Source organism: Lagenorhynchus albirostris, chromosome 16 (assembly GCF_949774975.1).
Source record: "Lagenorhynchus albirostris chromosome 16, mLagAlb1.1, whole genome shotgun sequence".
NCBI classification, from domain to species: Eukaryota; Metazoa; Chordata; class Mammalia; order Artiodactyla; family Delphinidae; genus Lagenorhynchus; species Lagenorhynchus albirostris.
Genome location: NC_083110.1, coordinates 37595075 through 37617535, shown reverse-complemented (window position 1 = coordinate 37617535; position 22461 = coordinate 37595075). Strand labels below are relative to the sequence as shown.

At 43.8% G+C, this 22461-nt stretch overlaps 1 protein-coding gene across 7 annotated transcripts in view; it reads left to right on the top strand.

Annotated features, from left to right (window-relative positions):
* The window catches only part of ARHGAP22 (Rho GTPase activating protein 22), a 199803-nt gene that overhangs the window by 160119 nt on the left and 17223 nt on the right, over positions 1-22461 (top strand). For 2 of the 7 annotated variants that reach the window (XR_009536161.1, XM_060126667.1), the window contains exon 5: positions 19535-19703. The exons of 4 other annotated variants lie outside the window; for them this stretch is intronic. Coding sequence is in view for 2 of the 3 variants with exons in the window: in XM_060126667.1 (XP_059982650.1) it covers positions 19535-19703 (169 nt within the window). In the remaining variant the exon portion in view is untranslated. Of the gene's footprint in view, positions 1-312; positions 416-19534; positions 19704-22461 lie in introns of those variants that run through there. One more of the 7 variants, XM_060126666.1, reaches the window with a different exon arrangement.

The window sequence follows — 22461 nt, the reverse complement described above, 5'->3', positions numbered from 1 at the left end:
ACCTGCCTCCCATTCTGCGGGGCGAGGAATTTCCTAAAGCGAGCCCTTGACCAGGAAGAAGGGGCGGATCATTGGAAGTTGCTAGTATTCCTACAGGTGCTTGTAACACCGAGCGTTAGGAAGAAGCGGGTCAGAGGTCTGAGCCGGGAGCGCCACGGGGGCCGACTCCAGGAGCAGCGTTTCAGGAACTCGCCGGGCCCAGGCCCTGCCTCCCTCGCTCCAGGGTCCGGGCCTGGGGCGGGCGGCGGGCAAGACGCTACCTGCGCGCGTGCCGGGCATTCCTGCCGCCGCCGCGCCGCCGCGCCCGGGCGCGCCATGGGCCTGATGCCGGCCGCGCGGGCCTTCTCCGGGTGCCGCGCCTGCCCGCGGTCGCCCTGCCGCCTGCCAGCCTGCTGCGCTCCCGCCGCCGCCCCAGGTACCGCGGGAGAGGGTTCGGACGCCCAGCGAAGCCGAGCGGAAGCGGCGTTCCTGGCCGACAGCGCGCTCGGCTCCGGCCCCACGCGCGGGCGAGGACAGCGCTGCGCCGGCGGGTCGCGGGGCGCCCAGGGGGAGGGAGGGAGGGAGGGCGGGCGGGGTGGGGGGCAGCAGCGGAACCGGTCGCCGGGCTGGGGGAGCGGGCGCGCGCGTGTTGGGGGAAGAGGCAGCGCTGGGACAGCTCCTCCTACCTCCCGCCCGGGTGGTGGGCATCCCGTGTGCAGGGATGAAGAGCCTAGTCTTCCGGGGCGCGGGAACTTCCAAAGGATCACCCCACCACCACCACCACTACTGAGGGGACCAGGTAGGATGCCAGCTCTGGGCTACCGACTCCAAGTCCAGTGCTTAGCCCACCTTTGCCTCTCCAGGCCTCAGGAAGTCACCCGTGTCTGGGCGTGGGGCTGGCGAACACCAGAGGGTAGGGGTCACTTCTGCCCTGGGGACCAGCTTCCCTCGGGCAGGACACCCCCCAAGATGTTGCCTCTCGCTCTATTTCTCTCCCTTGGGCTGATTTCAGCCTCTTGGTTGTTGAAACTTGGCTACATCCCAGCCAATTAGTTACAGCTGTTCCGAGCAGAGCTGAGGCTCTGTAGTACCTAGCGGAGGGCAGTGCCCATAGGCACAAGTGTGGGAGTGATGGAAAGTGGATTTACAAACCGTGGGGTGCGTGCACGGAGGACGGCAAGTGTCCTGGGGAGGGGAGTAGAGAACAGGAAGGGTTTACCCACAGTTTGTGAATCTCTGGAGAGAATTTAAGAATTATTGTCCTCATTGTGTCTCTTCTCTATGTGCCTCTCCCCCCAACTGGAGAGAGCCCTAGTATGGCAGAGCCATACTAGGAGACTGAGGTCTCCTCTCGGGGATCAGCTCCAGAGGGAATCTCGGCTGCCTCCCTTCCCTGCTGGGACCCGGGGGCAGGCAGAGCCCACCCTATCCTGGGCTGGCCCTCCTGGGTCAGGAGAAGGCCACATTTCTCAAGCACCTGGTGCTGTAGGCTCTCCCGTGGCTGCCGACGGCCCCATGAAGTGGCAGAGACCAAAGCTCAGGGAGGTTGAGGACGGTGCCCAGGGTCACCCAGGACAGGGATCTGAGTCAGCTGAGTGCTGGGCCTGTCCCTTCCTGCCCCTGCTTGGGATTCTGGGGAGAGGGGAGTGAGGGCCGGGCTTTGCCAGGGAGCAGCTGGCAGGGGAGGAGGCCTGGCCCAGCTCTGAGCCCGTCCGCAGGTTCATCCAGAGGAAAGGCAGCCTCTGCCAGCTTCCTCACAAAGCGCCGGCTGTGCCACTGGAGAAGAGTGTGGGCTGGGCCCTCGAGGAACCCGCACACTGGCTGGGTTTCCAGGGATCCGACAGACCTACTGAGACTGGTTCTTGGCAAGGCTCCCCCTCTGAGACGTGCCAGGAGGGCTGAGGAAGTTCAGCACAGCCGTTCCAGGCCCTGCCAGGCTCTGGCTGAGGGAGGCCAGACCTGTAGCCTGAGCACAGGGTACCTCCAGCAGGAGGAAGCTGGGAGCAGAGCCCTGGGAGGTTGAGCTGGAATGAGCCTTTCCCATGGAAAGTGCTGAGGTGGTCTTGAACCAGCTCGGAGGCAGGTGGGATGAGGGAGTGAGGGACAGGGCCAGATGCAAAGGAGCCTGATGGCAGAGGAAGGACGTGATCTGACAGATCATTGAGCATATATATATATAGAGAGAGAGAGAGAGAGCATATATATATATATATATAGATGCTCCCGGAGCATCTCCCCACCAAGGGTGGTGAGGGGGGCAGCTCACACCTGAAGCCTGTACAAGGTCGGATGCAAGGCTCCACGGCGCCTTGCTGGGAATGTGGGGTCAGTCCTGGGCCTGGTGGTGGCTGGGAGCAGGGCCTCTGGGCAGTCTCTAAAGACAAGTGTGATCATCCCCATTTTATAGATGGAGAAACTGAGACCTAGGAAAGGAGGCTACTCTGCTCCTCAGTGGCTTAGTCAGGACGTGCACCCAGACCAGTGCAGGTGCAGGCTCAGAATCTTTGTCTCTGTGGCCTTCAGCCTTGACCATCACCTGCCCCCTGTGTTCCCATTCCCTATCCCTAGCTCAGCGCTCTCACCAGGCTCAGCGCTTGGAGGGCCTCTGGGGGAGTCTCATCATTTCCCAGAGCCCCTGAGCCATGTATGGGGTTAGTGCTCACCAGGGCTCATGGTCCATGTCAGGACTGGGGGCTGCCATGCTCCCATCCTCTTCAGTCAGGCTCTCTCACACCCACCCTCCAACCCCTGGGGCCCTTGTCAGACACCCCCCGGCCCCCCGCTCATGGTCTGCCTTGGGGTCTCTGCTCATGCACGCCCCCAGCACCCCGCCTGTCTGCCTGGCTATGTCCTGCTCATTCTTAGACCCCAATTCTGATGTTCCCTCCTCCTCTAAATCGCCTCTGTTTAGAAGCACTCGGGATCCTGTGGACGTCCATTTCCTGGCTCTCACAGCCCTGTTTAGGGGGCTGGAAGAGTGGTCTGGAAGGCTTCACAGGAGGAAGCAGTGGTTGAGCTGAGGTTGGGAGAGGGCTTCAGAGACGTGGGAGCCGCCTGACCGCAGGCACCGCATGAACAGCGGGGCTGGCCGTGCAGCAGCTGCCCTCTGCCGGGCCCAGACTCTGTGCCCCAGAAGCTGGTGGAGGGAGGGCGGCAGGCCGTTGCCTCTCTGCCTGCCAAGTTTGGATTTTATCCTGGGTAAGGAGGAGGGAGGCAGCAACGGGTTTTCAGCAGAGGAGCCCGTGGTAGGATTTACATGTTTCTAGCCCTCTGGGCAGCTCTGAGATCCTCTAGGACCTAGAACAGGGTGGGGCACAAACGCAAGAGTGATGGAAGGGTGGATGGATGGATGGATGGATGAATGGACAGGTAGACAGCAGATGTCCTGGGGACAAGAAATGGGAGAGTAGGAAGGGCTGGGGCTGAGAGGAGGCTGGATGGAATTACCTAAGCATTGTGAATCTCTAGAGAGAATTTTAGAATTCCTTTCCTCGGTGTCTCTCTTCCCTGACTATGGCCTTCAGTCACTGTGAGCAGAGGGTGGGGAGCTGAGTGCATGAACTTGGGACCACAGACTGTCCTGGACTGTGTGTCCACCCTCCTTCGCTCAGTGCTCCTTGACCTCTGTTCCAAGCCCAGCATTGGCTCAGGACTGGGGAGAGGGGCTGGTTCCCAGTGAAGATCCGTGCAGAGGCGAGTGTCTTCACATGGTCAGTGGTAGAGGGCCAGGGAGGGAGCCCAAGAGCACTGTGGTTGTGCTGAAGGGAGGATCTGGGACAGCTCACATAGGAGGGGACACCTGAGCTGTTCCCAAGGGCTAATAAGAATTTTACACACACTGAACAGGGAAGAGTCCTCCTGTGCACAGGCCAGGCAGCAGGAAAACAGATGTATTCGGGATGCTCGTATAGTGGGTAAAGCGGAAATGAAAGGGACAGAGCAGGGGCCTGAGTGGGGAGGAAGGCAGGAGGCAGGTGCCAGGGATGCAGTGCCAGGCTGACTTCTTCCCCTCTTGAGGACCCTCTGCATATGGGCAGTTCCCCCTGTATGTTCTCTGCCTGCTCATTTGAGGTCCTAGCAGATGTCTCTGGTCACGATAGGCCTGGTTTCGCATTTCTACCTTCTGGGAGTCAGGGCCAGTCTCCTACTTCATCCTGGCCCTGGGGGGTAGTCTGTGCCATGGAGGTTGAAGCAAAAGAGGTGAGTACCTGGCAAATCCACATGAGAGAAGTGTGGACTGGATGTGAGGCAATAGCGAATGGTGGGGTCTGTGGAGAATTAGGAAATACATGGGCTATCAAAAGGGCACAAGTGCCACTGAACTCCGTCAGTGTAACCATTTGGGAATTCCGGCAAGGTGCCACGAGATCTGTGGATTCTTTTAAGAGAAGCTGGGAATCCAGATTTTTGTATGAAATCTCTGGATTTTAAATAACTAATTTAAAAATGTTTCAGACATCTTACTAACTCAACAAGAGCATGTGGACTCATGTGGTTCATTGCTGGGTGTAAGTGAAGTGAGAGGGAACAGTGGCTCTGTGTCCCCGGACCAACCCAGGCCGCTCTCAGGCTGGCCAGAGAGGCCAGGATACTGTGCTCAGGACCGTTGACTGGCCCATCGGGCCCCACCCCTGTGGGCAGGGGCAGCTTGGCTCTCCCACCAAATCCCAGAAGGCAGACAGTTTTTCCTTTCTTGTCAGTATTCTAGCCTCTGCTTACCTCTGCCTGTTGCCCAAATGACCACATCTTTGGGAACTACTGGTGAAGAAAGACAGGAGAGACACAGGAAGCGAGGCTGGTGGGTGGATAGCATCACATAGGTGTCCATGCTCCAGCATGGGTGGAGAGCAGCAGTGTGGCCTAGAACATTCTCTGGACCTGGAGCCAGACTGCCTGGGTTTTTTTTTAATTTATTTTTTTATTTTATTGGAGTATAGTTGACTTACAATACTGTGTTAGTTTCAGGTGTGATTACTGAAGTGTGAATCACTTTTCAGCAAAGTGATTAAGTTATACATATACTCATTCTTTTTTAGATTCTTTTCTCATATAGATTATCACAGAATACTGAGCAGAGTTCCCTGTGCTATATATTAGGTCCTTGTTGGTTATCTATCTTATATGTGGTAGTGTGTGTGTGTTCATCAACCCCCCCACGTTTCCCCTTTGGTAACCATAAGTTCTCGATATCTGTAAGTCTGTTTCTGTTTTGTAAATAAGTTCATTTGTATCTTTTTTTATTAGATTCCACATATGAGTGATGTCATTTGATATTTGTCTTTCTCTGTCTCACTTCACTTAGTATGATAATCTCTAGGTCCATCCATGTTGCTGCAAATGGCATTATTTTGTTCTTTTTTCCTCTGAGTAATATTCCATTGTGTATATATATATATATATGTATATATATGGTATGTTCTTTATCCATTCCTCTGACGATGGACATTTAGGTTGCTTCTGTGTCCTGGCTATTGTAAATAGTGCTGCAGTGAACATTGGGGTGTATGTATCCTTTCGGATTATGGTTTTCTGCAGATATATGCCAAGGAGTGGGATTGCTGGATCATATGGTAGTTCTGTTTTTTGTTTTTTAAGGAAGCTTCATACTGTTCTCCATAGTGGTTGTACCAATTTACATTCCCACCAACAGTGTAGGAGGGTTCCCTTTTCTCCACACCCTCTCCAGCATTTATTGTTTGTAGATTTTTTTTTTTACAAATTTTGCTGCTAGTTTAGTCCACAAATTGTTATAATAGTTTTATTTATTTATCTAATTATTTATTTATTTTTGGCTGCATTGGGTCTTTGTTGCTGTGCGTGGCATTCTCTATTTGCAGCCAGCGGGGGCTACTCTTCATTGCGGTGCGCAGGCTTCTCATTACGGTGGCTTCTCTTGTTGCGGAGCATGGGCTCTAGGCATGAGGGCTTCAGTAGTTGTGGCGTATGGGCTTAGTTGCTCTGTGGCATGTGGGATCTTCCTGGACCAGGGACCGAACCTGTGTCCCCTGCATTGGCAGGCAGATTCTTATCCACCATGCCACCAGGGAAGCCCTGTTTGTGGACTTTTTGACGATGGCCATTCTGACCTGTGTGAGGTGATACCGCATTGTAGTTTTGATTTGCATTTCTCTGGTAATTAGTGACATTGAGCATCTTTCATGTGCTTTTTTGGCCATCTGTATGTCTTCTTTGAGAAATGTCTATTTAGATCTTCTGCCCATTTTTTGATTGGGTTTATTTTTTTTTGACATAGAGCTGCGTGAGCTGTTTATATATTTTGGAGATTAATCCCTTGTTAGTCACTTCATTTGCAAATATTTTCTCCCATTCTGTGGGTTGTCTTTTTGTTTCGTTTATGGTTTCCTTTGCTGTGCAGAAGCCTTTAAGTTTAATTACATCCCATTTGTTTATTTCCGTTTTTATTTTCATTACTCTAGGACGTGGATCACAAAAGATATTGCTGCCATTTATGTCAAAGAGTGTTCTGTGTTTTCCTCTAAGAGTTTTATAGTGTCCGGCCTTACATTTAGGTCTTTGATACATTTTGAGTTTATTTTTGTGCATGGTGTTAGAGAATGTTCTAATTTCATTGTTTCACATGTAGCTTTCCTGTTTTCCCAGCACCACTTTTTTTTTTGAGCATGATATTTGCATTATTTTATTGATTTAAAAATAATGAAAGCAAATTTATTGGAAGAGCATTATTTTATTTACATTTAAAGAAAAAAATTGGCTGTATTGACAGGCAATATTTAAATACCTATTTCAGAGATCAGTATTTACAGCACTTTCTTTAAAATAAGACATAAACAAATCACCAACTAAATCATAAGGAATAAGCACAATTTTGTAAGCTTTTTTGGTAAGGCAAAATGCGTATTATGGATAAAAGATTCATTGTGACAATAAGCTATTATTTTCTACCCTAAATGCATACTCAGCATCCGAGCACAGGATAGCATGAAGGGCATCCAATAACAGATATCAGCCAAAACTTCACAATTACATTCAAGATTTTGTTTTTACTTATAATTAGATATGACAGTGAATTCACTGCCTTCAAGATATTGAAGTTGGTCTTCTAAATATTTAAAAACAGTTAATTTTCTTAGAACATGGATTTTAAAAATGGTTATCAAAATTCACATATTAAGCTTATAATGATGCCAGGAGTATACTCTTTCTACCCTTTAATTTTATTATTTTATTTTTTACTAATTGTGAAAATGAAAATAGAAATATTCTAATACTAATTACATAGTATTAGGTACTTACTAATTATATATGTATTGTGTATGTACTAAGTATTATGTATGTACTAATTACATAGTATTGATACTTAGTATTTTCTAAGGTTGGAGGGAAAATCCATTGTTTTTGGGCCAAGGATTTCCTCAGCTACAGTCCTGTGTTTCAGGCATGAAGTGCTCAGGTATTTTAGATTTTCTAGTAAACATTAGTGTAACTCTAAAATTACATGGCATGACCAACACCACTTATTGAAGAGGCTGTCCTTTCTCCACTGTACATTCCCGCCTCCTTTATCAAAGATAAGGTGACCATATGTGCGTGGGTTTATCTCTGGGCTTTCTATCCTGTTCCATTGATCTATCTTTCTGTTTTTGTGCCAGTACCATACTGTCTTGATTACTGTAGCTTTGTAGTATAGTCTGAAGTCAGGGAGTTTGATTCCTCGAGCTCTGTTTTTCTATCTCAGGATTGCTTTGGCTATTCAGGGTCTTTTGTGTTTCCACATAAATTTTAAGATTTTTTGTTCTACTTCTGTGAAAAATGCCACTGGTAATTTGATAGGGATTGCACTGAATCTGTAGATTGCCTTGGATAGTATGGTCATTTTGACAATATTAATTCTTCTAATCCAAGAACATGGTATATCCTTCCATCTGTTTGTGTCATCTCCAATTTCTTTCATCAGAGTATTATAGTTTTCAGAGTAGAGGCTTTTGTCTCCTTAGGTAGGTTTATTCCTAGGTATTTTATTCTTTTTGATGCAATGGTAAATGGGATTGTTTCCTTAATTTCTCTTTCTGATATTTCATTTTAGTGTATACGAATGCAAGAGATTTCTGTGTATTAAATTTGTACCCTGCAACTTTACCGAATTCATTGATGAGCTCTAGTGGTTTTCTGGTAGCATCTTTAGGGTTTTCTATGTATAATATTGTGTCATCTGCAAACAGTGATGGTTTTAATTCTTCTTTTCCAATTTGGGTTCCTTCTATTTCTTGGACTTCCAAAACTATGTTGAATAAAAGTTGTGACAGTGGACATTCTTGCCTTGTTCCTGATCTTAGAGGAAATGCTTTCAGCTTTTCACCATTGAGAATGATGTTAGCTGTGGGTTTGTCATATATGGCCTTTATTATGTTGAGGTAAGTTCCCTCTGTTCGCACTTTCTGGAGAGCTTTTATCATATATGGGTGTTGAATTTTCTTAAAAGCCTTTTCTGCATATATTGAGATGATCATATGGTTTTTATTCTTCAGTTTGTTAATGTGGTGTATCATACTGATTGATTGGCAGATATTGAAGAATCCTTGCATTTCCTGGGATAAATCCCACTTGATACTGGTGTATGATCTTTTTAATATATTTTTGGATTTGGTTTTCCACTATTTTGTTGAATATTTTTGCATCTATGTTCATCAATGATACTGGCATGTACTTTTCTTTTTGTGGTATCTTTGTCTGGTTTTGGTATCAGGGCGATGGTGGCCTCATAAAAAGAGCTTGGGGGAGTGTTCCTTCCTCTGCACTTTTTTGGAAGAGTTTGAGAAGGATAGGTGTTAACTTTTCTCTAAATGTTTGATAGAATTCGCCTGTGAAGCCATCTGGTCCTGGACTTTTGTTGGAAGTATTTTAATCACTGTTTCAATTTAATTACTTGTGATTGGTCCATTCATATTTTCTATTTCTTCCTGGTTCAGTCTTGGGAGATTGTAGCTTTCTAAGAATTTGTCCATTTCTTCTAGGTTGTCCATTTTATTGGCATATAGTTGCTTGTAATAGTATCTTATGATCCTTTGTATTTCTGTGGTGTCAGTTGTAATTTCTCCCTTTTCATTTCGAATTTTATTGATTTGAGTCCTCTCCTTTTTTTTCTTGAAAAACGTTTATCAATTTTGTTTACCTTCTCAAAGAACTAGTTTTTATTTATTTTTTATTATTTTTAATTGGAGTATAACTGCTTTACAATGGTGTGTTAGTTTCTGCTTTATAACAAAGTGAATCAGTTATACATATACATATGCTCCCATATCTCTTCCCTCTTGCGACTCCCTCCCTCCCACCCTCCCTATCCCACCCCTCTAGGTGGTCACAAAGCACCGAGCTGATCTCCCTGTGCTATGCGGCTACTTCCCACTAGCTATCTACCGTACGTTTGGTAGTGTATATATGTCCATGCCTCTCTCTCGCTTTGTCACAGCTTACCCTTCCCCCTCCCCATATCCTCAAGTCCATTCTCTAGTAGGTCTGTGTCTTACCGCTAAGTTCTTCATGACATTTTTTTTCCCTTAAATTCCATATATATGTGTTAGCATACGGTATTTGTCTTTCTCTTTCTGACTTACTTCACTCTCTGTGACAGACTCTAGGTCTATCCACCTCATTACAAATAGCTCTATTTTGTTTCTTTTTATGGCTGAGTAATATTCCATTGTATACATGTGCCACATCTTCTTTATCCATTCATCCGATGCTGGACACTTAGGTTGTTTCCATCTCCGGACTATTGTAAATAGAGCTGCAATGAACAGTTTGGTATATGACTCGTTTTGAATTATGGTTTTCTCAGGGTATATGCCCAGTAGTGGGATTGCTGGGTCATATGGTAGTTCTATTTGTAGTTTTTTAAGGAACGTCCATACTGTTCTCCACAGTGGCTGTGGCTCTCCCACCAACAGTGCAAGAGGGTTCCCTTTTCTCCACACCCTCTCCAGCATTTATTGTTTCTAGATTTTTTGATGATGGCCATTCTGACTGGTGTGAGATGATATCTCATTGTAGTTTTGATTTGCATTTCCCTAATGATTAATGATGTTGAGCATTCTTTCATGTGTTTGTTGGCAGTCTGTATACCTTCTTTGGAGAAATGTCTGTTTAGGTCTTCTGCCCATTTTTGGATTGGGTTGTTTGTTTTTTTGTTATTGAGCTGCATGTGCCACTTGTAAATTTTGGAGATGAATCCTTTGTCAGTTGCTTCATTTGCAAATATTTTGTCCCATTCTGAGGGTTGTCTTTTGGTCTTGTTTATGGTTTCCTTTGTTGTGCAAAAGCTTTGAAGTTTCATTAGATCCCATTGTAAAATTTTTGTTTTTATTTCCATTTCTCTAGGAGGTGGGTCAAAAAGGACCTTGCTGTGATTTATGTCATAGAGTGTTCTGCCTCTGTTTTCCTCTAAGAGTTTGATAGTTTCTGGCCTTACATTTAGGTCTTTAATCCATTTTGAGCTTATTTTTGTGTATGGTGTTAGGGAGTGATCTAATCTCATACTTTTACATGTACCTGTCCAGTTGTCCCAGCACCACTTATTGAAGAGGCTGTCCTTTCTCCACTGTACATTCCTCCCTTCTTTATCAAAGATAAGGTGACCATATGTGCGTGGGTTTATCTCTGGGCTTTCTATCCTGTTCCATTGATCTATCTTTCTGTTTTTGTGCCAGTACCATACTGTCTTGATTACTGTAGCTTTGTAGTATAGTCTGAAGTCAGGGAGCCTGATTCCTCCAGCACCGTTTTTCGTTCTCAAGATTGCTTTGGCTATTCGGGGTCTTTTGTGTTTCCATACAAATTGTGAAATATTTTGTTCTAGTTCTGTGAAAAATGCCAGTGGTAGTTTCATAGGGATTGCATTGAATCTGTAGATTGCTTTGGGTAGGAGAGTCATTTTCACAATGTTGATTCTTCCAATCCAAGAATATGTTATATCTTTCCATCTATTTGTATCATCTTTCATTTCTTTCATCAGTGTCCTATAATTTTCTGCATACGGGTCTTTTGTCTCCTTAGGTAGGCTTATTCCTAGATATTTTATTCTTTTTGTTGCAATGGTAAATGGGAGTGTTTTGTCGATTTCAATTTCAGATTTTTCATCATTAGTGTATAGGAATGTAAGAGATTTCTGTGCATTAATTTTGCATCCTGCTACTTTACCAAATTCATTGATTAGCTCTAGTAGTTTTCTGGTAGCATCTTTAGGATTCTCTATGTGTAGTATCATGTCATCTGCAAACAGTGACAGCTTTACTTCTTCTTTTCCGATTTGGATTCGTTTTATTTCCTTTTCTGCTCTGATTGCTGTGGCTAAAACTTCCAAGACTATGTTGAATAAGAGTGGTAAGAGTGGGCAACCTTGTCTTGTTCCTGAACTTAGTGGAAATGCTTTCAGGTTTTCACCATTGAGGACGACGTTGGCTGTGGGTTTGTCATATATGGCCTTTATTGTGTTGAGGAAAGTTCCCTCTGTGCCTACTTTCTGCAGGGTTTTTATCATAAATGGGTGTTGAATTTTGTCAGAAGCTTTCTCTGCATCTATTGAGATGATCATACGGTTTCTCTTCTTCACGTTGTTAATATGGTGTATCACGTTGATTGATTTGCGTATATTGAAGAATCCTTGCATTCCTGCAATAAATTCCACTTGATCATGGTGTATGATCCGTTTAATGTGCTGTTGGATTCTGTTTGCTAGTATTTTGTTGAGGATTTTTGCATCTATGTTCATAAGTGATATTGGCCTGTGGTTTTCTTTCTTTGTGACATCCTTGTCTGGTTTTGGTATCAGGGTGATGGTGGCCTCGTGGAATGTGTTTGGGAGTGTTCCTCCCTCTGCTATATTTTGGAAGAGTTTGAGAATGATCGGTGTTAGATCTTCTCTAAATGTTTGATAGAATTCGCCTGTGAAGCCATCTGGTCCTGGACTTTTGTGTTTTGGAAAATTTTTAATCACCGTTTCAATTTCAGTGCTTGTGATTGGTCTGTTCATATTTCCTATTTCTTCCTGATTCAGTCTTGGCAGGTTGTGCATTTCTAAGAATTTGTCCATTTCTTCCATGTTGTCCTTTTTTTTTTAACATCTTTATTGGGGTATAATTGCTTTACAATGGTGTGTTAGTTTCTGCTTTATAACAAAGTGAATCAGTTATACATATACATATGTTCCCATATCTCTTCCCTCTTGTATCTCCCTCCCTCCCACCCTGCCTATCCCACCCCTCCAGGCGGTCACAAAGCACTGAGCTGATATCCCTGTGCTGTGTGGCTGCTTCCCACTAGCTATCTACCTTACGTTTGGTAGTATATATATGTCCATGTGTCTCTCATGAGGTGTCACAGCTCACCCTTCCCCCTCCCCATATTCTCAAGTCCGTTCTCCAGTAGATCTCTGTCTTTATTCCTGTCTTACCCCTAGGTTCTTCATGACATTCTTTTCTTAAATTCCATATATATGTGTTAGCATATGGTATTTGTCTTTCTCGTTCTGACTTACTTCACTCTGTATGAGAGACTCTAGGTCTATCCACCTCATTACGAATAGCTCAGTTTCATTTCTGTTTATGGCTGAGTAATATTCCATTGTATATATGTGCCACATCTTCTTTTTTTTTTTTTAACATCTTTATTGGGGTATAATTGCTTTACAATGGTGTGTTAGTTTCTGCTTTATAACAAAGTGAATCAGTTATACATATACATATGTTCCCATATCTCTTCCCTCTTGCGTCTCCTTCCCTCCCACCCTCCCTATCCCACCCCTCCAGGCTGTCACAAAGCACCGAGCCAATATCCCTGTGCCATGCGGCTGCTTCCCACTAGCTATCTACCTTACTACGTTTGTTAGTGTGTATATGTCCATGACTCTCTCTCACCCTGTCACAGCTCACCCTTCCCCGTCCCCATAACCTCAAGTCCGTTCTCTAGGAGGTCTGCGTCTTTATTCCTGCCTTACCCCTAGGTTCTTCATGACATTTTTTTTTCTTAATTCCATATATATGTGTTAGCATACGGTATTTGTCTTTTTCTTTCTGACTTACTTCACTCTCTATGACAGACTCTAGGTCTATCCACCTCATTACAAATAGCTCAATTTCGTTTCTTTTTATGGCTGAGTAATATTCCATTGTATATATGTGCCACATCTTCTTTATCCATTCATCCGATGATGGGCACTTAGGTTGTTTCCATCTCCGGGCTATTGTAAATAGAGCTGCAATGAACATTTTGGTACGTGACTCTTTTTGAATTTCGGTTTTCTCAGGGTATATGCCCAGTAGTGGGATTGCTGGGTCATATGGTAGTTCTATTTGTAGTTTTTTAAGGAACCTCCATACTGTTCTCCATAGTTGGTGTACCAATTCACACTTCCACCAGCAGTGCAGGAGTGTTCCCTTTTCTCCATACCCTCTCCAGCATTTATTGTTTCTAGATTTTTTGATGATGGCCATTCTGACTGGTGTGAGATGATATCTCATTGTAGTTTTGATTTGCATTTCCCTAATGATTAATGATTTTGAGCATTCTTTCATGTGTTTGTTGGCAGTCTGTATATCTTCTTTGGAGAAATGTCTGTTTAGGTCTTCTGCCCTTTTTTGGATTGGGTTGTTTGTTTTTTTTTGTTATTGAGCTGCATGAGCTGCTTATAAATTTTGGAGATGAATCCTTTGTCAGTTGCTTCATTTGCAAATATTTTCTCCCATTCTGAGGGTTGTCTTTTGGTCTTGTTTATGGTTTCCTTTGCTGTGTAAAAGCTTTGAAGTTTCATTAGGTCCCATTTATTTTATTTTTGTTTTTATTTCCATTTCTCTAGGAGGTGGATCAAAAAGGATCTTGCTGTGATTTATGTCATAGAGTGTTCTGCCTCTGTTTTCCTCTAAGAGTTTGATAGTTTCTGGCCTTACATTTAGGTCTTTAATCCATTTTGAGCTTATTTTTGTGTATGGTGTTAGGGAGTGATCTAATCTCATACTTTTACATGTACCTGTCCAGTTGTCCCAGCACCACTTATTGAAGAGGCTGTCCTTTCTCCACTGTACATTCCTGCCTCCTTTATCAAAGATAAGGTGACCATATGTGCGTGGGTTTATCTCTGGGCTTTCTATCCTGTTCCATTGATCTATCTTTCTGTTTTTGTGCCAGTACCATACTGTCTTGATTACTGTAGCTTTGTAGTATAGTCTGAAGTCAGGGAGCCTGATTCCTCCAGGTCCTTTTTTCGTTTCAAGATTGCTTTGGCTATTCGGGGTCTTTTGTGTTTCCATACAAATTGTGAAATATTTTGTTCTAGTTCTGTGAAAAATGCCAGTGGTAGTTTCATAGGGATTGCATTGAATCTGTAGGTTGCTTTGGGTAGGAGAGTCATTTTCACAATGTTGATTCTTCCAATCCAAGAATATGTTATATCTTTCCATCTATTTGTATCATCTTTCATTTCTTTCATCAGTGTCCTATAATTTTCTGCATACAGGTCTTTTGTCTCCTTAGGTAGGCTTATTCCTAGATATTTTATTCTTTTTGTTGCAATGGTAAATGGGAGTGTTTTGTCGATTTCAATTTCAGATTTTTCATCATTAGTGTATAGGAATGTAAGAGATTTCTGTGCATTAATTTTGCATCCTGCTACTTTACCAAATTCATTGATTAGCTCTAGTAGTTTTCTGGTAGCATCTTTAGGATTCTCTATGTATAGTATCATGTCATCTGCAAACAGTGACAGCTTTACTTCTTCTTTTCCGATTTGGATTCCTTTTATTTCCTTTTCTGCTCTGATTGCTGTGGCTAAAACTTCCAAGACTATGTTGAATAAGAGTGGTGAGAGTGGGCAACCTTGTCTTTTTCCTGATCTTAGTGGAAATGCTTTCACGTTTTCACCATTGAGGGCGATGTTGGCTGTGGGTTTGTCATATATGGCATTTATTATGTCGAGGAAAGTTCCCTCTATGCCTACTTTCTGCAGGGTTTTTATCATAAATGGGTGTTGAATTTTGTCAGAAGCTTTCTCTGCATCTATTGAGATGATCATACGGTTTCTGTCCTTCAATTTGTTAATATGGTGTATCACGTTGATTGATTTGCGTATATTGAAGAATCCTTGCATTCCTGGAATAAACCCCACTGGATCATGGTGTATGATCCGTTTAATGTGCTGTTGGATTCTGTTTGCTAGTATTTTGTTGAGGATTTTTGCATCTGTGTTCATCAGTGATATTGGCCTGTATTTTCTTTCTTTGTGACATCCTTGTCTGGTTTTGGTATCAGGGTGATGGTGGCCTGGTAGAATGTGTTTGGGAATGTTCCTCGCTCTGCTATATTTTAGAAGAGTTTGAGAAGGATAGGTACCAGCTCTCCTCTAAATGTTTGATAGAATTGCCTGTGAAGCCATCTGGTCCTGGGCTTTTGTTTCTTGGAAGCTTTTTAATCACCGTTTCAATTTCAGTGCTTGTGATTGGTCTGTTCATATTTTCTGTTTCTTCCTGATTCAGTCTTGGCAGGTTGTGCATTTCTAAGAATTTGTCCATTTCTTCCAGGTTGTGCATTTTATTGGCATAGAGTTGCTTGTAGTAATCTCTCATGATCTTTTGTATTTCTGCAGTGTCAGTTGTTACTTCTCCTTTTTCATTTCTAATTCTATTGATTTGAGTCTTCTCCCTTTTTTTCTTGATGAGTCTGGCTAATGGTTTATCAATTTTGTTTATCTTCTCAAAGAACCAGCTTTTAGTTTTATTGATCTTTGCTATCGTTTCCTTCATTTCTTTTTCATTTATTTCTGATCTGATTTTTATGATTTCTTTCCTTCTGCTAACTTTGGTGTCTTTTTGTTCTTCTTTCTCTAATTGCTTTAGGTGCAAGGTTAGGTTGTTTACTCGAGATGTTTCCTGTTTCTTAAGGTAGGATTATATTGCTATAAACTTCTCTCTTAGAACTGCTTTTGCTGCATCCCATAGATTTTGGGTCGTCGTGTCTCCATTGTCATTTGTTTCTAGGTATTTTTAAATTTCCTCTTTGATTTCTTCAGTGATCACTTCGTGATTAAGTAGTGTATTGTTTAGCCTCCATGTGTTTGTATTTTTTACAGATCTTTTCCTGTAATTGATATCTAGTCTCATAGCGTTGTGGTCAGAAAAGATATGATACAATTTCAGTTTTCTTAAATTTACCAAGGCTTGATTTGTGACGCAAGATATGATCTATCCTGGAGAATGTTCCATGAGCACTTGAGAAAAATGTGTATTGTGTTGTTTTTGGATGGAATGTCCTATAAATATCAATTAAGTCCATCTTGTTTAATGTATCATTTAAAGCTTGTGTTTCCTTATTTATTTTCATTTTGGATGATCTGTCCATTGGTGAAAGTGGGGTGTTAAAGTCCCCTACTATGAATGTGTTACTGTCGATTTCTCCTTTTATGGCTGTTAGTATTTGCCTTATATATTGAGGTGCTCCTATGTTGGGTGCATAGATATTTACAATTGTTATATCTTCTTCTTGGATCGATCCCTTGATCATTATGTAGTGTCCTTCTTTATCTCTTCTAATAGTCTATTTTAAAGTCTATTTTGTCTGATATGAGAATTGCTACTCCAGCTTTCTTTTGGTTTCCATTTGCATGAAATGTCTTTTTCCATCCCCTTACTTTCAGTCTGTATATGTCTCTAGGTCTGAAGTGGGTCTCTTGTAGACAGCAAATATATGGGACTTGTTTTTGTATCCATTCAGCCAATCTGTGTCTTTTGGTGGGAGCATTTAGTCCATTTACATTTAAGGTAATTATCGATATGTATGTTCCTATTCCCATTTTCTTAATTGTTTTGGGTTCGTTATTGTAGGTCTTTTCCTTGTCTTGTGTTTCTTGCCTAAAGAAGTTCCTTTAGCAGTTATTGTAAAGCTGGTTTTGTGGTGCTGAACTCTCTCAGCTTTTGCTTGTCTGTAATGGTTTTAATTTCTCCATCAAATGTGAATGAGATCCTTGCTGGGTAGAGTAATCTTGGTTGCAGGTTTTTCTCCTTCATCACTTTAAATATGTCCTGCCAGTCCTTTCTGTCTTGCAGAGTTTATGCTGAGAGATCAGTTGTTAACCTTATGGGGATTCCCTTGTGTGTTATTTGTTGTTTTTCCCTTGCTGCTTTTAATATGTTTTGTTTGCATTTAATTTTTGACAGCTTGATTAATATGTGTCTTGGCGTATTTCTCCTTGGATTTATCCTGTATGGGACTCTCTGTGCTTCCTGGACTTGATTAACTATTTCCTTTCCCATATTAGGGAAGTTTTCAACTATAATCTCTTCAAATATTTTCTCATTCCCTTTCTTTTTCTCTTCTTCTTCTGGAACCCCTATAATTCGAATGTTGGTGCGTTTAATGTTGTCCCAGAGGTCTCTGAGACTGTCCTCAGTTCTTTTCATTCTTTTTTCTTTATTCTGCTCTGCAGTAGTTATTTCCACTATTTTATCTTCCAGGTCACTTATCCGTTCTTCTGCCTCAGTTATTCTGCTATTGATCCCATTTAGAGTATTTTTAATTTCATTTATTGTGTTGTTCATCGTTGTTTGTTTCATCTTTGTTTCTTCTAGGTCCTTGTTAAATGTTTCTTGCATTTTGTCTATTCTATTTCCAAGATTTTGGATCATCTTTACTATCATTATTCTGAATTCTTTTTCAGGTAGACTGCCTCTTTCCTCTTCATTTGTTAGGTCTGGTGGGTTTTTATTTTGTTCCTTCATCTGCTGCTGTGTTTTTCTGTCTTCTCATTTTGCTTATCTTACTGGGTTTGGGGTCTCCTTTTTGCAGGCTGCAGGTTCGTAGTTCCGTTGTGTTTGGTGCCTGTCCCCAGTGGCTAAGGTTGGTTCAGTGCGTTGTGTAGGCTTCCTGGTGAAGGGGACTAGTGCCTGTGTTCTGGTGGATGAGGCTGGATCTTGTCTTTCTGGTGGGCAGGTCCACGTCTGGTGGTGTGTTCTGGGGTGTCTGTGGACTTGTTATGATTTTAGGCAGCCTCTCTGCTAATGAGTGAGGCTGTGTTCCTGTCTTGCAAGTTGTTTGGCATAGGATGTCCAGCGCTGTAGCTTGCTGGTCGTTGAGTGAAGCTGGGTGCTGGTGTTGAGATGGAGATGTCTGGGAGATTTTCGCCATTTGATATTATGTGGAGCTGGGAGGTCTCTTGTGGACCAGTGTCCTGACGTTGGCTCTCCCACCTCAGAGACACGGCACTGACTCCTGGCTGCAGCACCAAGAGCCTTTCATCCACACGGCTCAGAATAAAAGGAAGAAAAAGTAGAAAGAAAGAATTAGTAGTAGCAGAGAGAGAGAGAGAGAGGGAGGGAGGGAGGGAGGGAGGGGGAGGGAGAGGGGAGGGGGAGAGGGAGAGAGAAAGAGAGAAAGGAAAGAACGAGAGAAAGAGAAAGAAAGAAGTGAGGGAGGGAGGAAGGAGGGAAGGAAGGAAAAAAGAAAGAAGATAAGATAAAATAAGATAAAATATAATAAAGTTATTAAAATAAAAAAATAATTATTAAGAAAACAAGAAAAAAACGGACGTATACAATCCTAGGACAAATGGTGGAAGCGAAGCTATACAGACAAAATCTCACAGAGAAGCATACACATACACACTCACAAAAAGAGGAAAAGGGGAAAAAATCATAAATCTTGCTCTCAAAGTCCACCTCCTCAATTTGGGATGATTCGTTGTCTAAAGGAGGGAGGGAGGGAAGGAAGGAAGGAAAGAAAGAAAGAAGGTAAGGTAAAATAAGATAAAGTTATTAAAATAAAAAATATTTTAAAAAACGGACAGATAGAACCCTAGGACAAATGGTGGAAGCAAAGCTATACATACAAAATCTCACACAGAAGCATACACATGCACACTCACTAAAAGAGGAAAAGGGGAAGAAATCATAAATCTTGCTCTCAAAGTCCACCTCCTTAATTTGGGATGATTCGTTGTCTATTCATGTATTCCACAGATGCAGGGTACATCAAGTTGATTGTGGAGCTTTAATCCGCTGCTTCTGAGGCTGCTGGGAGAGATTTCCCTTTCTCTTCTTTGTTCTCACAGCTCCCAGGGGCTCAGCTTTGGATTTGGTCCTGCCTCGGCGTGTAGGTCACCGGAGGGCATCTGTTTTTCGCTCAGACAGGACGGGGTTAAAGGAGCTGCTGTTTCGGGGGCTCTGGCTCAGCCAGGCCTGGGGGAGGGAGGGGCACAGAGTGCGGGGCGAGCCTGCGGCGGCAGAGGCCAGTGTGACGTTGCACCAGCCTGAGGTGTGCTGTGAGTTCTCTCGGGGGAGTTGTCCCTGGATCCCGGGACCCTGGCAGTGGCGGGCTGCACAGGCCCCCAGGAGGTGAGGTGTGGATAGTGACCTGTGCTCGCACACAGGCTTCTTGGTGGCGGCAGCAGCCTTAGCGTCTCATGCCTGTCTCTGTTGTCCGCGCTTTTAGCCGCCGCTTGCGCCCGTCTCTGGAGCTCCTTTAAGCAGCGCTCTTAATCCCCTCTCCTCGCGCACCAGGAAACAAAGAGGGAAGAAAAAGTCTCTTGCCTCTTCGGCAGGTCCAGACTTTTCCCCGGACTCCCTCCTGGCTAGCCGTGGTCCACGAACCCCTTCAGGCTGTGTTCACGCCGCCAACCCCAGGCCTCTCCCGGTGCTCCGACCGAAGCCCGAGCCTCAACTCCCAGCCCCGCCCGCCCTGGCGCATGAGCAGATAAGCCTCTCGGGCTGGTGAGTGCTGGTCGGCCCTGATCCTCTGTGCGGGAATCTCTCCGCTTTGCCCTCCGCACCCCTGTTGCTGCGCTCTCCTCCGCGGCCCCGAAGCTTCCCCCCTCCGCCACCCGCAGTCTCCGCCCGAGAAGGGGCTTCCTAGTGTGTGGAAACCTTTCCTCCTTCACAGCTCCCTCCCACTGGTGCAGGTGCCGTCCCTATTCTTTTGTCTCTGTTGTTTCTTTTTTTTCTTTTGCCCTACCCAGGTACGTGGGGAGTTTCTTGCCTTTTGGGAGGTCTGAGGTCTTCTGCTAGCGTTCAGTAGGTGTTCTGTAGGAGTTGTTCCACGTGTAGATGTATTTCTGGTGTATCTGTGGGGAGGAAGGTGATCTCCGCGTCTTACTTTTCTGCCATCTTCCCGGAAGCCAAAGAACCAGTTTTTAGTTTCATTGATCTTTGCTATTTTCTTCGTCTCTACTTATTTCTGCTCTGATCTTTATGATTTCTTTCCTTCTACTAACTTTGGGTTTTGTTTGTTCTCTCTCTAGTTGCTTTAGGTGTAAGTTTAGGTTATTTGAGATTTTTCTTGTTTCCCAAGGTAAGATTGTATTGCTATAAACTTCCCTCTTAGAACTGCTTTTGCTGCATCCCATGAGTTTTGGACCATCATGTTTTCATTGTCATTTGTCTCTAGGCATTTTTAAATTTCTTCTTTGATTTCTTCTGTGATCCCTTGGTTGTTTAGTAACATATTGTTCAGCCTTTATGTGTTTGTGTTTTTTACAGTTTTTATCCTGTAATTGATTTCTAATCTCATAGCATTGTGGTCGGAAAAGATGCTTGATATGATTTCAGTAGTCTTAAATTCACTGATTTGTGGCCCAAGATGTGATCTATCCAGGAGAATGTTCCATGTAGACTGCCTGGGTTTGAACCTTGACCCTGCCACATGCTGAGTGAACTTGGGCACATTCTGGAGCCTGCTGCCTCTCAGTTTGTTCATCTGGAAATTGGGAATGATGATGATGGTGATGATGATAACAATAATGGTAATATTCCCTAAGTTATTCAGTTGTCTGAGGATCAAATATGTTGATACATGTAAAGTGCTTAGAACATTCACCTGGTACCATGAGTGCCATGTCTCGGCCAGTTCAGCACACTTTCCTTGTGCACACACAAGTGCATGCACACACACACATATGCACACACAAGTCCACATGCAGGTGTAGGCATGAACACTCACACACTCACAAACACACACACACATGCATCCACACATTTCTCCCCAAAGCATTGATGGTGTCACTGGGTGCCTTCCTTGTGGGCATGTTTTCTAGAAGGGAGAAATCTCATCCCCCAGGTTCTATATACTTTGTCTTTAGGTTGAACAGCATGAGAAGGAACATTGACTGAGTCCTGCTCTATGTCAGGCATTGTCTTAGGGACTGATGTATCTTATTTCAAAACAGCCATTGTGTGTGGGAAGCTACAGTAGGCAGTCATCCATCCTGCCACCCTCTCACCTGGCTGGCTCAGCACTCAGGTCTTGGGACACCACCTGCCTGGGCTGCATCCATCTGGGAGGACAGAACTGCCTGGACAGAATGGAGCTTTGATGTCATGCTCTGGCCCATCCCACAGCCGCCCTGTGGGGATGGTCTCTGAGTCAGAGATAGGGAGATGGCAGATGGTGGGCCTTCCAGAGTCCTTGTAGAGCTTAGGGCTGGGAGAAGTCTGTTTCTCCTTCACTATCACCGTGAGTTAGGGAGCTTCATGGATCTCCACTCCTTCCACTCTTTGCCTGGGCTGCCAGGAACCTCTTTGCCCAGTTGTGTATTTAGTTGTCACAGGTTTTCTGGGTCAAAAGTTCCTTTACCTTCTTGCTCTCTCCCTCTGTCCCTCATTTACTTTCTTGTCCTCTATTAAATGTTTTGGATATTTTGCTTCCTAATTTTTTTTTTTTTGCAAATGTTATTGAGATATAGCAAACAGAAAGGTGAACAGAACACAGGTGTCACAAGTGTGTAGTTTAATGATTTTTCTCAAAGTGAACAAAGCTGGGTAAGTAGTGCCCAGGTCCAGAATCCGAGTATTACCAGCACCCCCGGGTCCCCTCAGGCTCCTTCCAGTCACTGACCCACCAAGGTAACTATGTTCTGACCTGGTTTTGCACTTTACATAAATGGAGTCATGCAGTGTACACTCTGTGTCTGGCTTCTGCTAGCAATTATGGGTTTTTTTTTTCATTTTAAAAAATGTTGGTAAAAATAGGTCTGACATAAAATTTTAACCATTTTTAAGTGTACAATTCAGTGGCATTAAGTATATTCGTCATGTGTAATCACCACCATCATTCATCTCCAAAACTCTTTTCATCTTGTAAAACAGACTCTGTACCCATTAAACAATAACTGTCCATTCCATTGTCCTCCAATCCCTGGCTACCACCATTCTACCTTCTGTCTCTATGAATTTGATTATTCTAAGTACCCATATAAGTGGAATCATACAGTATTTTACTTGTTTTAGTGGACTGGCTTGTTTCACTCGGAAAAATGTCCTCAGGGTTTGTCCATGTTATAGCATGTGTCAGAATTTCCTTCTTTTTATGGCTGAATAATATTCTGTTGTATGTATGTATCACATTTTGTTTACCCATCTATCCACTGATGGACACTTGGGTTGCTTCTGCCATTTGGATGTTGTGAATACTACTGTGAACATGGGTGTGCATATATCTGCTCAAGTCTCTGCTTTCACTTCTTTCGGGTATATA